The sequence below is a fragment of the Clinocottus analis genome, unplaced genomic scaffold, assembly GCF_023055335.1.
Source record: "Clinocottus analis isolate CAN_PGR_092001 unplaced genomic scaffold, fCliAna1.0.p SCAF_206, whole genome shotgun sequence".
Taxonomy (NCBI): Eukaryota; Metazoa; Chordata; class Actinopteri; order Perciformes; family Cottidae; genus Clinocottus; species Clinocottus analis.
Window position 1 is genome coordinate 1 of NW_027175939.1, and position 16,236 is coordinate 16,236.

General features: G+C 40.9%; 3 protein-coding genes across 3 annotated transcripts; 1 reads left to right on the plus strand and 2 right to left on the minus strand.

Annotated features, from left to right (window-relative positions):
* Nucleotides 1–43: 43 nt before the first annotated feature.
* On the plus strand, nucleotides 44–2,278 carry LOC137791936 (tricarboxylate transport protein A, mitochondrial). Its single transcript, XM_068587153.1, has 5 exons — nucleotides 44–123; nucleotides 242–346; nucleotides 472–587; nucleotides 672–745; nucleotides 830–2,278. The coding sequence occupies exons 1-5, from the start codon at nucleotides 45–47 to the stop codon at nucleotides 942–944; spliced, it is 489 nt and encodes a 162-aa protein (XP_068443254.1). The 5' UTR covers nucleotide 44; the 3' UTR covers nucleotides 945–2,278.
* On the minus strand, nucleotides 2,162–8,820 carry LOC137791935 (notchless protein homolog 1-like). Its single transcript, XM_068587152.1, has 13 exons — nucleotides 8,689–8,820; nucleotides 8,085–8,236; nucleotides 7,540–7,760; nucleotides 7,278–7,357; nucleotides 7,096–7,172; nucleotides 6,908–7,005; nucleotides 5,771–5,963; nucleotides 5,448–5,583; nucleotides 5,292–5,338; nucleotides 5,000–5,202; nucleotides 4,690–4,849; nucleotides 4,538–4,608; nucleotides 2,162–4,440 (listed from the first exon to the last, which is right to left on the minus strand). The coding sequence occupies exons 2-13, from the start codon at nucleotides 8,220–8,222 to the stop codon at nucleotides 4,428–4,430; spliced, it is 1,437 nt and encodes a 478-aa protein (XP_068443253.1). The 5' UTR covers nucleotides 8,223–8,236; nucleotides 8,689–8,820; the 3' UTR covers nucleotides 2,162–4,427.
* A 1,557-nt stretch (nucleotides 8,821–10,377) lies between these two features.
* Nucleotides 10,378–15,874, minus strand: LOC137791937 (inositol polyphosphate 5-phosphatase K-like). Its single transcript, XM_068587154.1, has 12 exons — nucleotides 15,654–15,874; nucleotides 15,137–15,241; nucleotides 14,869–14,977; nucleotides 14,543–14,659; nucleotides 13,979–14,154; nucleotides 13,762–13,873; nucleotides 13,560–13,669; nucleotides 12,401–12,614; nucleotides 11,557–11,694; nucleotides 11,386–11,469; nucleotides 11,193–11,297; nucleotides 10,378–10,802 (listed from the first exon to the last, which is right to left on the minus strand). The coding sequence occupies exons 1-12, from the start codon at nucleotides 15,872–15,874 to the stop codon at nucleotides 10,737–10,739; spliced, it is 1,557 nt and encodes a 518-aa protein (XP_068443255.1). The 3' UTR covers nucleotides 10,378–10,736.
* Nucleotides 15,875–16,236: the final 362 nt, after the last annotated feature.

A 16,236-nucleotide genomic window follows, 5' to 3' on the forward strand; every position in this document is an offset into this window, starting at 1 on the left:
TAAACAATGGACACATCACCTTCATCCCCAACCTGCAGGTGAAGATGATCCATGACCAGTGTGCCCTTAGACCTCGATACAGAGGCTTCTTTCACGGAGTCAGTGAGATTATCAGAGAACAGGGTGAGAGGGCAGCGGGGTGCAACATAGAGGAAGTGTCTCTCACACACACTTTGGAGCATTGGTTCCATATGAGTGGCTTGTGCTCTGAAAAGAAACACAATCTACTTGACTCATTTAGGTGTGAGAGGGACGTACCAAGGTCTGACAGCGACCGTGCTAAAACAAGGAACCAATCAGGCCATCCGATTCTACGTGATGAACGCACTGCGCAATTGGTATAAAGGTGAGAAAGCCAAAACCTGCTCTTAATGACCAACCGTCGTCATTTTTCTGTCCAATAGAATGATGCTTTCTCTTCCTACTTTGTTCCAATCTTCATGAATCCAACTTTTGTATTTGGCCTCCAAGGTGATGACCCCAGACGAGACATGCACCCGATTGTCACAGCGATGTTCGGAGCAACAGCGGGAGCTGCCAGTGTTTTTGGAAATACACCCTTGGATGTGGTGAAGACTAGGATGCAGGTAGCGAACACACACACATGTGTTGCTGATCCTATTACTGACATCATCAGGTGGCATTTCTGACTCTGACTCTGTGCTCTGTAGGGTTTGGAAGCCCACCGCTACAAGAACACCGTGGACTGTGCCTTTCAGATCTTGAAGCATGAAGGGCCTCAGGCGTGAGTCACCCCGTCAGCTGTGTACATGTTGTGTTGCGCTTGTCACAACTGTAGAAAAAACCGTCTCACCTCTCTCCTCCCCAGGTTCTACAAAGGAACCGTTCCCAGACTTGGCCGTGTGTGCTTGGACGTGGCCATAGTCTTCGTCATCTATGAGGAGGTCGTCAAACTACTCAACAACGTGTGGAAGACCCAGTAGAGCGGCAAAACAGCGGCGGAGGTCCAGAGGGAGGCGCACACCAGTGCCTCATGCTACGCACAAGTGAACTCCTCTATTGTAGTTCTTACTCGCTCTCTGCAATCCCCGAAGAAGATGACCCTTCATCATGACCAGTAACCACTCCGTCTCTCTGATTTTTTTAGTACGTATCCTAAAAAAAGCAGAGAACAGAAACTGAAAGAGCAGCTGCTTGCCCTTTTGCATTTCTCCACTCTCTCTCGTGGTCAGACTAAGAAACCAAGAGAGAACCTTTTGTTCTGAAGAACAGGGAGCAGCAAAGACAAATTAAGTACTGAAAAGATCAAAACGTGGAGACAGTATTTTTTAGTCCTATTGGTTTTTGTAGAGAAGAAACGCATATTATTAACCAAAGGTTGACATTAGAGGGAGAACTTTACAAGGTTAAAAAGAGATATTAACGGATCTAATGTTTTAGCTTTCTATGACTGTTATGGTACATTGTAGAGTGAACACTTTGTACTGAAACCATAAACGTGTCTTTTAATTCACTGAGTACTTATTATGAACGAAGCACGGAGATGCTAATGGACACTAGTGCTGCCCTCTTTCTCAGTGTACTTATTGAAAAGTGATTTATTTGTAAAACTGAGTGTCTCCACAAGAAACAAATGCAAAAGCACTTCTGTTAATATTGTGGTTACCAGAGATGTGCTCGCAATTCTTTGGGAGGAAATAAGCATTAAATATGATGGACTAAATCAATCTCAATGGACGATCGCCAAAACAACCAGTTAGTCTACTAATCGACGAAGAGGGGTCAGCCCTACTGGGCACAACAGAGCTCGCTGCAGTACTTTCAAATGTCTGTGCAGGACCTTAATACATCTTCGTGTTGTAGCTGCTTACTCGACTGTGCTTTTGGAGTCGTCACACTAAAACATCCTCAGTATCTTCTGGCTGTGTCTTGGCGATGAACTTTAGATACTTTTCACTGTGCATTTCATAGCCCGCCGCAGACGCCTGCTGTGTACGGCTGCATGGATCCTTATGTGTCATCTGTTACTCGCAGACTTGTCGAGGCAATACAAACTGGACCTGGAGTCGGCACCTCTCACTTGTTTCAGTTTTTTAACCTGACGCAAGCACACATTGTGGGAAACAAATCCATATGTAGCACAATCTTCACATGCAGTCTTAACGAGAGGAGATGAGTCAATAATGGAAGTTAGTGAGTTTATTGTTGCATTTTCAACATCAGTTGGTGGCTGAGTTCTCTACAGTTGCATGTGGATGCTTTGTTTGGGCATATTTGGCCTGTGATGCTTTATTCAGACCCTCAGTCAGGTTGCTGTTTCCAAGCCACTGCTGGTGTGCATCCTGAAATATAACCCAGAATTCACTTCTACTGAAGATGACAACATGCCCGTCCATGTAAGCCAGATGACTTCAGTGCACTTTTTTTGTGCTTATTGATTCCCTCATCCAAACAAGACTGCGTGAGATCTGCTTCAGATATTATGTCACTTTAACATGTTTCGTTTACCTCAAGCTAACCTGCTTCGCAAGCCTTTTGTACACTAACTGATGAAATAGGTACTTAGCCCTCTTTGAATTCTTGTCTTGGTGTTTACATATAATGAACGACAACAAAGGGACAGTAGATGTGTCACAGGATCGATAACATAGGTGACAGTACTGAAGCAAGGTTTGGTTTTGATTGACGTAGCTGCACCACACAAGCCTTGCACAGAAGCCTTTTACTGATCTTTGCCAAACAACTTGCTAAGAATCTTTCAATGTAATAATCCTGATAAGAGTAAATGGTTATTGCATTTCAAACCAAGAGAAAAAGAATAGTTCATTCTTTGTCTCCAGCATTTTGTTTTCATTTGCTATGTTGATGGTGTAGAACCTTTGTTCATGCCTTGCTGCTTTTTATAAACAGGTCAAAAGTGTGCGGATGTCATTGTACAGCTTATCAGCTTTGATCATTCACGTTTCAGCAGATGCTGTTGGGCAGAGGGAAGGATATGTGTGAAATAACTTGGTAGGACATCAGGAAATAATATGACTTAAAACATCAAATATGATTTTCAAGATCAGACGTGGAAACCTCTGAACATAAAAAAAACTAGACAATATGATTCACTGTTTCAATAAACTGATTGATAAACCTGATCTGTGTGACTTATATCTGGCTTCATATGAATAAAGTCCCTGTAATGCTGAGACTAAAGGAAATATAGACGAGCAAACTCTGCTTCATGATACGGGACTACTTTTATTTCAGTTTTTCTGTAATGCGTCACTGAACTGGAGAGACGCAGAGTTTTATCTACTTCACACTGACTGAATACTTATATTTCCGTAAAGTTAGGCTCCAGTAAATGTGCAGTAACATAAAATTGCTTTAAAAAAATAAAAATAGATCAGGAGACTGTTTAGTGTGGCCGGCGAAAACTCGAGTATGAATTACGATACCTTTATGTATCCGTACTGTATGCAAATAGAGATAAAGCCTCTACTGTGGGCAACATGAATAAAGGAGTTAGACATAATATGAAACAGCCTCTGTTAAAAACTGAACATTAAGATTTCTTTACTTTCTTGTAAGTTTTAATTTTATTAATAGGATATTATGAAATGAATTGGCTAACATAATTAATGTTTTGAGTTGATTTCTCCCACCACCTCAAGCATTAGCAATTTACACGGGGAAACTGCAAGGTCAAGGTCATATAAAGATGATGTAAAAACAATTTTCTTGGTTTTAGTATGTAAATATTTGTTTGTATCAATTAATAAATGAATAAAAATAGTTATTTCTCGCCAGTTGGATGGAGAATCAGGAAGTTCATAGCTGGTGACACTTGGCTTCACCTTAGAGCCAGCAAAATCAGCCGGCTGAGGCTTTGCTGACCGCAGAACAGGAGATTAAAGGCTGAAGGCGCAGGGCGAGTGTGGTCAGCATTAAAATCACAGAGGAAGGTATTAAAAGCTCCCACCTGTCGCCGCACTGGTCCACCTGTCCCCTGCAGTACATAGTTCATCCAGTAAGGTAAGATGTTTTATTAATTTCTCAATGTATGCATCTCATTATATTCTGCATTCAGAAATGAATTTGTTGTCTGTAGTTTCTGAATGTGGGCTTGGCACTACAACAAGGCTTTGAACTTTAAGATCTTCATATGTCAGGGCCACTGATATGCACAAAACAATATGTGCATGAATAGAAACCTCGTTATTGTGAGATGCCAACACATAATACAATGTAGCTGTTTTTCACTCTCATTCCGTTTAACACCGCGACGGTGTTAAAATTTCCACATGAGTTTCAAACCCAGGGAGGGCGTCTGCATCATGAATCCTGTTACTTAAATCATGAGCTCTTTGACACAATGCCACAATGACAGTGTAATAAAGCAGCCAAATGGAGGATTAGGTACAGCCTCGCCGCCTTTGCTCCAGCTGTCAGGCTTCTTGATTGTAGGAGATCGGTGTCTATCTTCTCCATCTGGAATTACAACAAATGGCCAAAGGGTTACATTACAACATTAGTATTTAACTAAATGACAAAAAGATAAAAGATGGTTCCTCAGAATCTCACTCACATTCGGAGACATTTGTCTTTCCCGCCACTGACCACTCTTTGTCCATCAGGACTCCAGTCCACTGCATAAACCTATACACCGAGGAAACAAGACAATTAGACAAAAATAAATTATACAAAACTTTCAGGAAGCAGCACCTCCCCCCCTCTTACCTCATCAGCGTGGCCAGGCAGGTCCATGTTCAGCTTCCCTGTCTTGATGTCCCAAACTTTAAGTGTGCTGTCACTGCTGCCACTGACCAGCAGCCTGCTGTCTGATGACCACGCCACTTGATACACAGAGGCCACGTGGCCACGCAGGGAAATTAGATACCTTTGGGAAAGTAGACAAGCAGGCAGATACATAAATACTGTGTGACACACACACACACACACACACACACACACACCTAATGCCTACAGCCCCATCGCCTGGACAACAGCAGTATTACAAAAATTCATTCAGGATAAGAGATATTCTTACTTCCCAGTGCGTCCGTCCCAGATTTTAATGGACTTGTCGAATGAGGCAGAGGCGAGGAGCCTGGTGTCTGGGGAGAAGAGCACTTCGTTGACCAGAGCGCTGTGTCCAGTCATCCTGGCCAAAGGCTTCTTGTCTTCTGCAGGGTTCCACATGAACAAGGTGAAATCATCGGACCCGGACACTAAGCGCTCTGGAGCTGAACCCTGCAGCACGACAACAAGCGTAAGGGGACTGACACAAGAGACACGCAGACTTGAACACGTCAGCACAGGCAAAAATCAGTACTACTTACTCTAACTGTATTATATCTCTGCAAAGCTTTCTCCTTCAGCTCTTCCACTGGGGAAAAAAAATGCTCGTTACATGAAAGCCAGAAAGCCTCTTTTTTAAAGATCAGCAAACGATCACAGTAAGCCCATTCCCTCAAAGAAAGTTACATAATACTTACATGATCCAGTGAGGTCCTGGGGGTTGATAGTGGCGGTTGCAGGTTCAAACGCTCCAGTGCGGAGGACATAGTCTGTGCTGAGAGCCAAGGTGTTTACCCAATGGGCATGACCCTGCAGAGTCCTACACTGGACACCCTATCCCCACAAACAGAAGTAAACACACAAAGTCTTGCTTGGATACACAAACGTCTGCTTCATCACAATGAACTCAGTCTGTCTGTGGCAATAAACAATTAAAGAAGTGTCACACACACACACACACACACACACACACACACACACACACACACACACACACACACACACACACACACACACTTACATCTTTGGCTCTCCAGACTTTTATCGTTCTGTCCTGGGAGGAGGTGTAAAGAAGTCCATCTCCTCCCCACTTCACACAGGTGACTGACTGAGTGTGTCCAGTCAGGATCTTCTCACAGCGCCCCAACACTGTGTCCCAGACACGTATTGAGCCGTCCTTTGAGCTGCTGGCTAGGTACCGACACTCTGGGTTACTGAAGAGAGAAAAAGATCAGAGAAGCAGTGAATCAGGACAGAATACTTCAAAACAATATACGTAGTATATGCTGTAGAGTCCTGCCGTCATACTATCTGCAGTAGTTTCTGTTACTCAATGCATTATCTCATTGACCATTTCTGTCCTAGATCTTTTTTTCCTGAAAAAATAAAACATATCCCTGGAATCTACTTTGCATATTTTAGGACAAATCAGCATCCACCACTAATGTTAAATCGCGGTTAATTCGTTAGCATACAAAAAAAACAACTTAAATTTGGTTGTATCCAATTTCCTAATAGTCACCAATGCTCTCTTCTTTAGTCAAGTCATAGATTAAAGGTTATTTGACACAATTTGTGCTTAAACCATTAGGTCCGGTCGGTTACCGCCTCTATTATATCCTTTTTAATGAAAGATTAAGTTGTTTTTTTTTAGGATTTTTATTTTTCTATAACCATGCTAACAACGTTTTAGTGTTTTGGGAATTGGTTCAGTACTAGTTTAAATTTTGACTTTTTACAGAGGGAAAAGTACAGGTGTACATTATTAAATGAATAATGGCAATAATCCATTGAGTTGCATTGATTTTACCTCCCCTCTATTGTACATGCTGGCTCACTGTCACTCACTTAAATAGGAGATAGCCATCGTTAAGGTTATTAAGAACACCTGTGCTGTTTCTACAGTACAAGTCAAAATGTCTTCTGTGAGATACTGTACCATTTAGTGCTTAAGGTCTGCACTGAATCGACTGTGTGCACAAGTTTTGTTAATAACATTAGCGATGTCTTCTTTCTATTATAGTGTCCCATAAAATCCTGAGTCGAGAAAAGGATAGATAGATTTAGACCCTAGATCTTAAAAGTAGCTAAATTCAGCAGTAAAATAGGCAGCAATTTGCAGAACCACTTAAGAGAAAGTGATGAATTGAGTGCTCACATGTGGAGAGGTTCCCAGCTGAGCCAAGTGATCCACTTAGTGTGTCCGGTCAAAGTCTTCCCCATCTGTGTCCCAGTCACTGGATCCCACAGACATATCTACAGAAAGAGTGACACAAAAAATAAATACAGCGTACAGGAGATACAGTATGCCTCTATATTTAAGATGTATGCGTCTTTGAAGCTCACCTGACTGTTCTTGCACCCTGAAGCCAGCTTCTTTCCATCAGGTGACCAGGCGATGCTCAGCACCCAATGTGTGTGTCCTTCAATAAAGCAGATCACAGCTCAATTGTGTGTAAAATCATGAATCAATCATTGGTATCTAAAGCATAACAGTTCATTCTGCCTTCAAGACAATAATTGTATACCTCTGGCAGTGTGGTGTGGTGTCTCAGTCATCAAGTCCCAAAAACGTACCGTGGTATCGCCTGAACCGCTGGCTAGATATCTGAAATAAATCGGGACAATTGAATTAGTAGCATGTCTAAATCTACCTCTTGGTGTGTTCAGAACATAATTTATAATTTCATCCTCTCTAATTGTTGTTATATCATCAGGGCCCGTTGAGAATCAGAGTAAAAAGAAGCATGACAAACAGGCAGCTGTTTTTTCTGCATTTAAGTTACTCACTTGCCAGTGGGGCTGAAAGCTGTTGAGATGACAGCTTCTGTGTGTCCCTGTAGTGTGCTGGTACAGCGGGCCACCGCTCGAACCCTGAACACAGCCTGCGGCTGGTAAACCACTGGCACAACTTGCTCTGTTTCGATCCCAAGAGCCAGCAAACACGATCCCAGACTGGACACCACCTCAGCCTCTCCACGCACAAAAAATGCCAGTGGCACTGGCTCATCCTACAGTCAATGGAAGCAAAAAAACATTAGATAGCCACTGATTTCAAAAGTCAGCTTTATTATGCATCGTTAATGAATACCGTTACTTAAATATGTGATTCATCATGTTACATGTACCATGATAACAGTAAGACAAGTGTTCAAGACTGCAGCAAGTGATATTGTCATTGTAGCATAAAGACCAAATACTTTTTTTCCCACTTTTAGAATGATAAATGTCACACTCTGATACACTAAGGCACATTGCAATGTGAATATTGTGAATGGCTGCCCTTCACACATACTAGTAAAATGCCTACACGTGCAGATGATTTGAAGGATTACCTTTTGTAGCAGTGCATTGCAGACGAGCTGCAGTTTGTCTGGAGTGATGTCTGTCGGTACATCGAAAGGTGAGCCCAGGACCTCCCCTTCTTCATCCTGAAACTGGATCAACAGCCGCTCCACGTCCTCTCCCTTCATCCTCAGATTTGGATCTGAAAGACATTAAGTTCCCTTTACATATAGCGAAATACTCACGTGTGTTATACATATTTGAGTAAATATGACAAATCTCAACGTTGTTATTATGGCAGGATTAAATCTAGCTAGCAAACGTAAACTAACGTTACCGGACGGAATATCCATTACTTTAACTTATAAACGTTATCTTATAAAACAGAGCAAAATGGAATACTCAGTATAGACATGTTTAACATTGTTATTAAAACGTTTAACACCAAATCGTAGCACCTGAAATGAACTATTAGCTAGCTAGTCAACCAGTAACCTCAAAGCTAATACCGCTAGCCTGCTGTTAGCTCACATTATGGACACCTTGTTTCTTTTCACAGCGATTGCAGAGCAGTACGCTAACCGCAATTTGTTAACACGGCTGTATACAGTTGTGTAAAGCATCACACTTGCGCTAAATATGCTAAAACTGTACCTTTAGCGAAATAGCGACGTGTTCAAACTCCCCACGTGTAAATCAGCGAAGAGCCTTTACGGAAGAGATACTCCAAGAACACTGAGTAACGTGTATATCAGCGAAGAGCCTTTACGTGAGAGATACTCCATGAAGAAGGACATGTCACTGAGCGGACTCGCGCAAGGGTTTATGGGAAGAGAGCAATGAAGGGAAGAGCCGTAGTTGTTGGTTTGCCAGTGTATGGCCATATTATTTAGTCAATTTTAGCTTTTTAAAAAAATATTTCTGTAAATTATGTGCTCGATGTCAACTTTCAGGGACCAAAACAAGTTTCCACTTCATGGAGTATCTCTTCTGTAGTGTTTAATTATAACAGTTATTAATACCCATATGAATAACAATGATGACAATGCTACTAACAACCATAATATTAATGACAATAATACAAGTAAGATTTATACTAATACAAATTTTATTACATTATTATTATATATTACCAAAAGACCCATATATTTTTATATATATATATATATATATATATATATATATATATATATATATATATATATATATATATATATATATATACATATATATATATATATATATATATATATATATATATATATATATATATATATATATATATATATATACACATATATATGGAATTGGTATATATGTATGTATATATATATATATATATATATATATATATATATATATATATATATATATATATATATATATATATATATATATATATATATATAGCACCTGAAACACACAGACACATATGGGTGTTTTGGTAATATATAATAATAAAACATAATAATAATATCGAGTAATCTTAGATATACTTTTGAATACAATCCTCCTCTTCAATGAGTAAGCTCCCTAAAAAAATAGTTGCTGATTCTTAGATATGTCATAGAATAGTATCATTAACAATGGATTTGAACGTAGGTTATATTATGTCCATGAGTACAATCCCAAATTATTTTTTTCATCTGCCAATGAACTCTCAGCATCAAGAGTAAAACTGAACTGTTTTAATACACATCATACATACTGATCATTGTGTTTGGTCTGATATTGTTTATTTCATCAATCAAAGCCCAATTTCACTATGACACCCACAAACATGTTGATACGTTTTTATTATTTGACACAACAATCATCATATTTGCATTGAGATATAGAAAAAGAGGTTTGGTCTAAGAGACTACAGTTAGGAGGTTAAGAGCAAGATAGATCAATAATTTACTCAAATTACAATGGTATCATGATTCTTTTTACTGCATTTGAAATATTCCACATGACCTTTATTTGTCAACATAAATGTTAAAGTACAGTATATGACTCGAAACACCTCAGTGTAGAAGTTTGCGTCAACATCCACATCTAAATGTCCTTCATGTGTCTATATTTTATATATCTTCCTCCCATCTGTATCATCTTACCTGAAGACACTGGAGTTCAATAATCTATAGCAAGAATTTTAAAAACTCAATTAACAGATGCATCTTTCTGCATTAAAGTAACAGCCAGCATCAACATATCATTATCCATGCAGTTCCCTATGATTAGCAGATCTTTGTTCCATACTTATCATCAACCCTCTGCACTGACACTAACATAGACCAAATCAAAACATAAAAGTGGACTTTCAAATGTAATTTGACTAAGGACTTTATTGACCTGCAGTGTGTAATCCACTACAATTACAAACACAACTTAACTTGTTCCTTGTTTTGTTACTCTAACAGGCAGAAAAAGGCCTGTGGATAAGCTGGACAGCTACTTGTTACAGCAATACATTTTGTTTGTGGAGAAAGTGCTCCAGCAAGAGTGAATCTGACTTAAAGTGAACTCCTTCAAGGCAAAGTTGGAAAGTTCCGTCCATGTGTCCATGTGATAGGACTTTATATATATATAAATTGACTGAATCAGCTTATCTATGTAGATGATTTAGTTGATCTTGGAGCATTTAAAAGACACACGATACATTCTGTATACATTTCCAGGAGTGAAGATGATTTGGCACTGTGGTAAATTTCTTCTTATTAGTTGAGTCCATTGATCTTTTCGGGAACAAGACCTTCCATGACGGCACGCTTTGACTCCAGGATCTGTGAGATTGAAACATAGAAGAGATCTTTAAACTCAACAGCCCGCTGCCGAGCACCTTTCCTACGGCAATATACACTTAATTACACACAATTAAGTACATCTGCACAATCGCTCCGCCTCTATCAAATGCATCGAGCTTTTCGGATAAAAAAAATAATTATTCTTTAGTTTCATTTTATTTTTAACAATTTCTCACGCAAACTGTGCTTTGCCTCCTTTTTTTTAATTTTTTTTTTTTACACATTTTTGAATCTCACATTACAGTTATAGTCAAATGCTTCCTTTTATTTCTGGCAGTACAACAGTGGCTGTCTAGATGACACAATCCTCTCCTGAGTACACAACATAAATAAAATATGTAATGTATTACTAAACAGTGGTACACACACCTGGAAGTTAGCACTTAGGCCAATGATGCTTTGCATATTTGTACTGTAGTAACCCAAAACATAATGTCCACCCAGCAGAGGGATCTCGTCCTTATCAACAGATAGCTGGAACCAAAAAACATTCACAGACATGAAGTAAACATTCTTTTATTATTTGTCCTAACATTGTTCAAAAGTCTCCTTTGCACTTTACCTGAATTACTTCATTGGTCTCCGGCAACTCTTCCTCTCTAACCCAAACAAAGGTTTCATAATCGAACGCACTCTTGAATCCAACCTGTTGAAAAACCACCCTAAGAGTTCAAAACTGTCTTGTATTATTTTGTTTCTTTGTTTGTTTCCCTTTCTCCATCTGTCCCAGTACCTTGTACAGGCCAATCCAGTCCCAGGTGGACGACATGAAGTCCTCCTGGATGGTGTAGTTAAGAAGGGCATCCTGGTCAGCGCTCCACACATCCAGAGGAGATAGGTGCACCAGTGGTGTGTCAAAGCACTTCCTCACCTGGGGGAGGGACAGGAGGCAAGAAAAGGAGTTTTAATCATGCAGGGAGTTGTGGTTGGCTCAGAAGGAAAGAAGCAGACTCATACAATATGCACTGGTTACACCTTTTTGCAATTGCCAAGACACACGACGGGTATTTGTTACAGACATATTGAAACCATTAACTCATGTGTGTCCTATCTATTGTTCAGTTATGCTAAACCATGCATATTGTCTGCGTTGCATTAAGTTTAAAATTCTAAAACACATTTTTTTACAAATAGCTACACACAGTTTTCTATTTAGACACATCAGTCAGAAACTAAGCTTGTGTGTGTTGTTGGCTAAACACTGCCATTGAAATACCACACTCAATTATCAATCACCTGCTCCCAGAATGCACCTGTGAAAACACCTGCAACCAGCCAGATCCTTTAGAGATCACATCTTGAACACTATAAATAGGACTCAGGTTTGTTCTTCAGTTTGCACAAGAATGAAGGGCACTCATTGGTCACCTGGTCACCTGACAACAGTCATAACTCAGAGAGTTATGACTGCAGTCGGCATGAAGAAATAGCTATTTCTAAAAATAGCCTTTTTAGAAGTGTTTTCTTTTGCAAAAGATGTAAGATATGTTTTATTTGTGTGTGGAGTGCCGACAACAAGGTATAGTTTTTAGAAATTGTGTTTGAGTCCTAGCATCCTACAGTGAGCTTGAGCTCACCTCCAGGCTGAAGGTTGCAATGACAGGCTTGTGGTCACTGACTCCATAGCTCATGTCACTGGTGTACTCGTCCTGACTGACCAGGAGTGGATACTCATCGAGACCATCATCGGTAGAAGTCGACGCTTTCTCATCATCGTCCTCTGATGGCGGGGTTTTGGGTTTGATGCGCCAGAGGATCCGATCCGTCCAGGCCGGTTTCCTCTTCTTGCCACTGAGCAAAGCAAAGTTTCTCATGCTCACTGGATGTCACGTTTCCAACAATTCTTATTACTATGCAAAAATATTAGAGACACACAAACCACACGCACACATACACATGCAGTGTAGTGCTACGCCTACGGTGTAGCATGCTGTGGAGACGGCATTACAGCTTGTGTATCACTATAAAAACAACACGTACATTATGCAAGAACAAACAATAGCATGCTGGGTGAAAGGGGAAGTTGTCTCAGGGATAATGAATTTGCAGAACATGTCTGAAATTCACGAAGGTTATTATATTCACTGCACCCCATTTGTGTCCTCTCATTTATATCAGTATATTTTGTGATTATATTAAACCTTCAAGGTGCCTATATCCTATAGTTTGGGGCCCGCTCGTACGGCCCTACAGGGTATATCTATGGAGACACCCACCTTGGTGGGTCTAACTCCCTGTGCCAGGCCCCCAACCACACAGAGAGCAGCCCCCATGTGAGGGAGGTGAGAAGGAAGAAGAGGGTGGTGCTGCAGCGCTGCAGGGGCCTGGGTCTGTACATGGTTAGGGGCAGCAACACTGCAGTGCTCTTTCTGAGAGACACACATACATGGTGCTGGTGTCAGGGATGGATATGACTCACAGAAAGAGCTGCTCCCAATACCACCTGCACTTCAGGGTTTACTGCCCTGGCGGTTTTGGGTTCCTTCGTAGTGTCTCAGGTATTACATGGGACGTTTAGAGACACGTTGAATTGTCCGGAAAAAGACAGAAGGGGCTGTGGCTAAGGAATAAGGGAATGTGGGGCATGAAACACAAAAAACAGAGCGCTTCTTACGTAAAACCCAACCATGTCTTCGGAGTGCTGTGTCGAATTTAACCGGAAACAAGAGAACAGATGAAGTTTGAGAAATGTGTTAAGTATTTGTGTGTTGTGTGTTTGTTTGTGGCACACGTTACCTGGTGTCATAGGTTTCAGAGTTACGGTCAAACTTGTAGGTGGGTTTAAAGTTTAAAGGCCCTTCGTCAAATTCCTGCAAGAAGGCTTCCTTCTTCTTCATCATGGTGAGCTGCAGGAATATGAAATAAATTAGTGAGTGTGTGTGTGTGTGTGTGTGTGTGTGTGTGTGTGTGTGTGTGTGTGTGTGTTTCGGCACATCACCTGGTCTTTGTTCCATAGCAAATTAACCCGTCCACTGTTGATGGACGAACGGAGGAAGTGCAGGCCGTGGTCTGCAATACGGAAGTTTAGGTCGCCAAACCAGAACACCACCCTGTGTAAGAGGGGCGAAGCTTCTTTTTACCAGATGCACAAGTATATTTAGAGTATTTGATTGTCAGCATGTCGTGTTTGTGTGCCTCGGCGTTGATGTACTGACTTGTGATCCCGAACATGTGGGGTGTCAGAGATGTCAAAGGCTTGTGTCTCCAGGATGTACTCAATTTCATCAACACGCTGCAGAGCGTAGTTCATATGAGCTGCGAGGTGGCAGTTAAGAAAGCACACCATGTGGCCATAGAAAGAAAAACGGACGGCCACTCCTCCTTTATTACCCTGACACAGATAAACAGAGGCGGGCGGTTTTAGCATGTGAATATAAAGTTGATTTGCAAAGTCAAAACATGTTGTTGTTTTTTTAGGAATAAGCATGAAGTAAAATATGGATACATTGTATTGCAGTATTTACAAAAAAATTAAACATACTGTTGTTTCAACCAGATTATGTTTTTCCTATGTGTCTCGAAAGTGTTTGCCCCAGCGCACCAGTTCTGTACGGTTCTTTGTTAGTGATTGCACATCCCACTACACAAACACAATAGGGCTTACATAATGTGTTTAAAGTCTGCAGTATTGGATGCCGATGGGATTCCTGTGTGCAGAGTTGAACAGTGTTGCTGTTTATAAGGTCCAGGGATAACCAGCTTCCATCATGATAACTTACCCAGTAACCAAAGAAGCCAGTACGAGTGTAGGTGGTCTGGATGTTTCTGATGAAGGGGACATGACATTGTTTGGCAAAAACCAGCAGCAGCAAACCCTGCATTCTCATGGATGTGACCTAGACAGAGTCAGATACATGTCATTAGAGATACAATCAGACAGTATTTTAGGATGTTTTAGCATCATAACACCATGGTTGTATGTTTCCTGAGACAAACTTTTAAAACACTATTTTTCACACCAGCTCAATGGATCTAAATGTGTAACTTCTGCTCATATCAGTCCACATCTCACTATTTCCCTTTTTCTCCCTACATCCTCTCTCACCTTGACGAAGCCTCTGGGTGCCAATGTGTCCATGAAGACGTGGCTCCAGGCATCCTCCACTAAAAGGTCAGAAATGAACCTCACAGGGGTGGCATTCACCTCCTGCAGGCTGACACACACCAACACAAACCAATGAAAACACACAAAAACACTCAAGTTTGTGATCTTTTCCTTCTTTTCTTTACAAAGCAATAATGAGACACTTTTATCCTTCAGTTCAATTCCTGGCAAACTTTTAAATTCCAGTTTCCATGCTGTTATTTCTCACCCAATCACATAAAGGTCGGTGGGAGGCTGGACATCCAGCTGCAGCAAAGAGGTGATGTCATCCGGGGGCTCTGCTGTGGCCACGTTCCAGGTCACTATGAGCAGCCTGTCAGTGTTTGATTTAAAAAGAATGGACCAAAGTGATGGACAAAGAGAAAATACTGACAAATCAATTGCATTCCTACATTTGCCTTGTTGTAAATACACTAGTCTCAGAGTTATTGTCTTCAGCTTATGGTGGTCTGCAAATGTAAATGATGAACCTAGAAAACAAACCATTTAAGTCCTAGCCAATAATTTTTTTTTGTTTTTTTTTACTTTAATTTGATTCATATTTTCAACAACAAATAATACAATATGTTAGTTTGAGGCCTCGGACATCGGAAAATACTAAAGTAAAAATACAGAACAATACAAACTACATATCTACTTTTTTCAACATCCACATTTTCTTTAAACTTATAATAGCAATTTATGCAAACTCGTGCACGCATGTGTACGCATGTGTGCATGTCAACCTGAATGCATCTGTGGGAACGTAGCGCCCGCAGAGCTGAAACGCTTCGTCCAGAGTGCGTGACACTTCTTCACTGGCTTCGTCGTCAGAGCTCATGTCCTCTATGCAGGTCAGCAGCTGAGACAAACGCTGGCGGAGGAGCACCTTGGACCTCGAGCCCTGAGACACTGTACTGCTCATGCTGTCAGAGCGCACGCGTGGACTGTCTGTAAAGGGGTCCATGATCTTTATATCCTGGTGTTCGTTTTGTTACCTGTTTGTCCTTAAGGTCAGGAAGGTTATTTACGATGTCTAAAGTAGAAAATAAAGGTGCTGTCCTTTCAGAGCAAACAAGCAAAATCCAGGATAAGAAATTCCTCTGGCTTGATTCCTCCTCAGACTTCTTTGGTTGGTTTGGTTACAGCCATGAAAGCGGCCCACTCTGTTTAGGTAACTGGAAGTAACATGACCTGATGCCTAGTAAGTCAAATCTCTCTTCAGGCAGCTTCTGATTCACGTCCTCCTAACTGGCCCGTGTAAAAAATCTGGAGAGCAGTTGGTGAAATCTGTCTGCCGCGGTGCAGTCCTCCCTGCAGCAGAGTCCC

Bases quoted from the DNA above. Each gene is read 5' to 3' on its own strand.
- LOC137791936 (XM_068587153.1), top strand. From the start codon at position 45: ATGATCCATGACCAGTGTGCCCTTAGACCTCGATACAGAGGCTTCTTT. The intron at 347-471 runs GTGAGAAAGCCA...TTGGCCTCCAAG, and splicing joins ACTGCGCAATTGGTATAAAG to GTGATGACCCCAGACGAGAC. The intron at 588-671 runs GTAGCGAACACA...TGTGCTCTGTAG, and splicing joins TGGTGAAGACTAGGATGCAG to GGTTTGGAAGCCCACCGCTA.
- LOC137791935 (XM_068587152.1), bottom strand. From the start codon at position 8,222: ATGAAGGGAGAGGACGTGGAGCGGCTGTTGATCCAGTTTCAGGATGAA. The intron at 7,173-7,277 runs GTATACAATTAT...GCTTTATTGAAG, and splicing joins ACCACACCACACTGCCAGAG to GACACACACATTGGGTGCTG. The intron at 5,339-5,447 runs GTAAGTATTATG...TTTTTTCCCCAG, and splicing joins CCAGGACCTCACTGGATCAT to TGGAAGAGCTGAAGGAGAAA.
- LOC137791937 (XM_068587154.1), bottom strand. From the start codon at position 15,874: ATGGACCCCTTTACAGACAGTCCACGCGTGCGCTCTGACAGCATGAGC. The intron at 15,242-15,653 runs GTTGACATGCAC...AAACACTGACAG, and splicing joins GTTCCCACAGATGCATTCAG to GCTGCTCATAGTGACCTGGA. The intron at 11,298-11,385 runs GTAAAGTGCAAA...TTTTGGTTCCAG, and splicing joins AGACCAATGAAGTAATTCAG to CTATCTGTTGATAAGGACGA.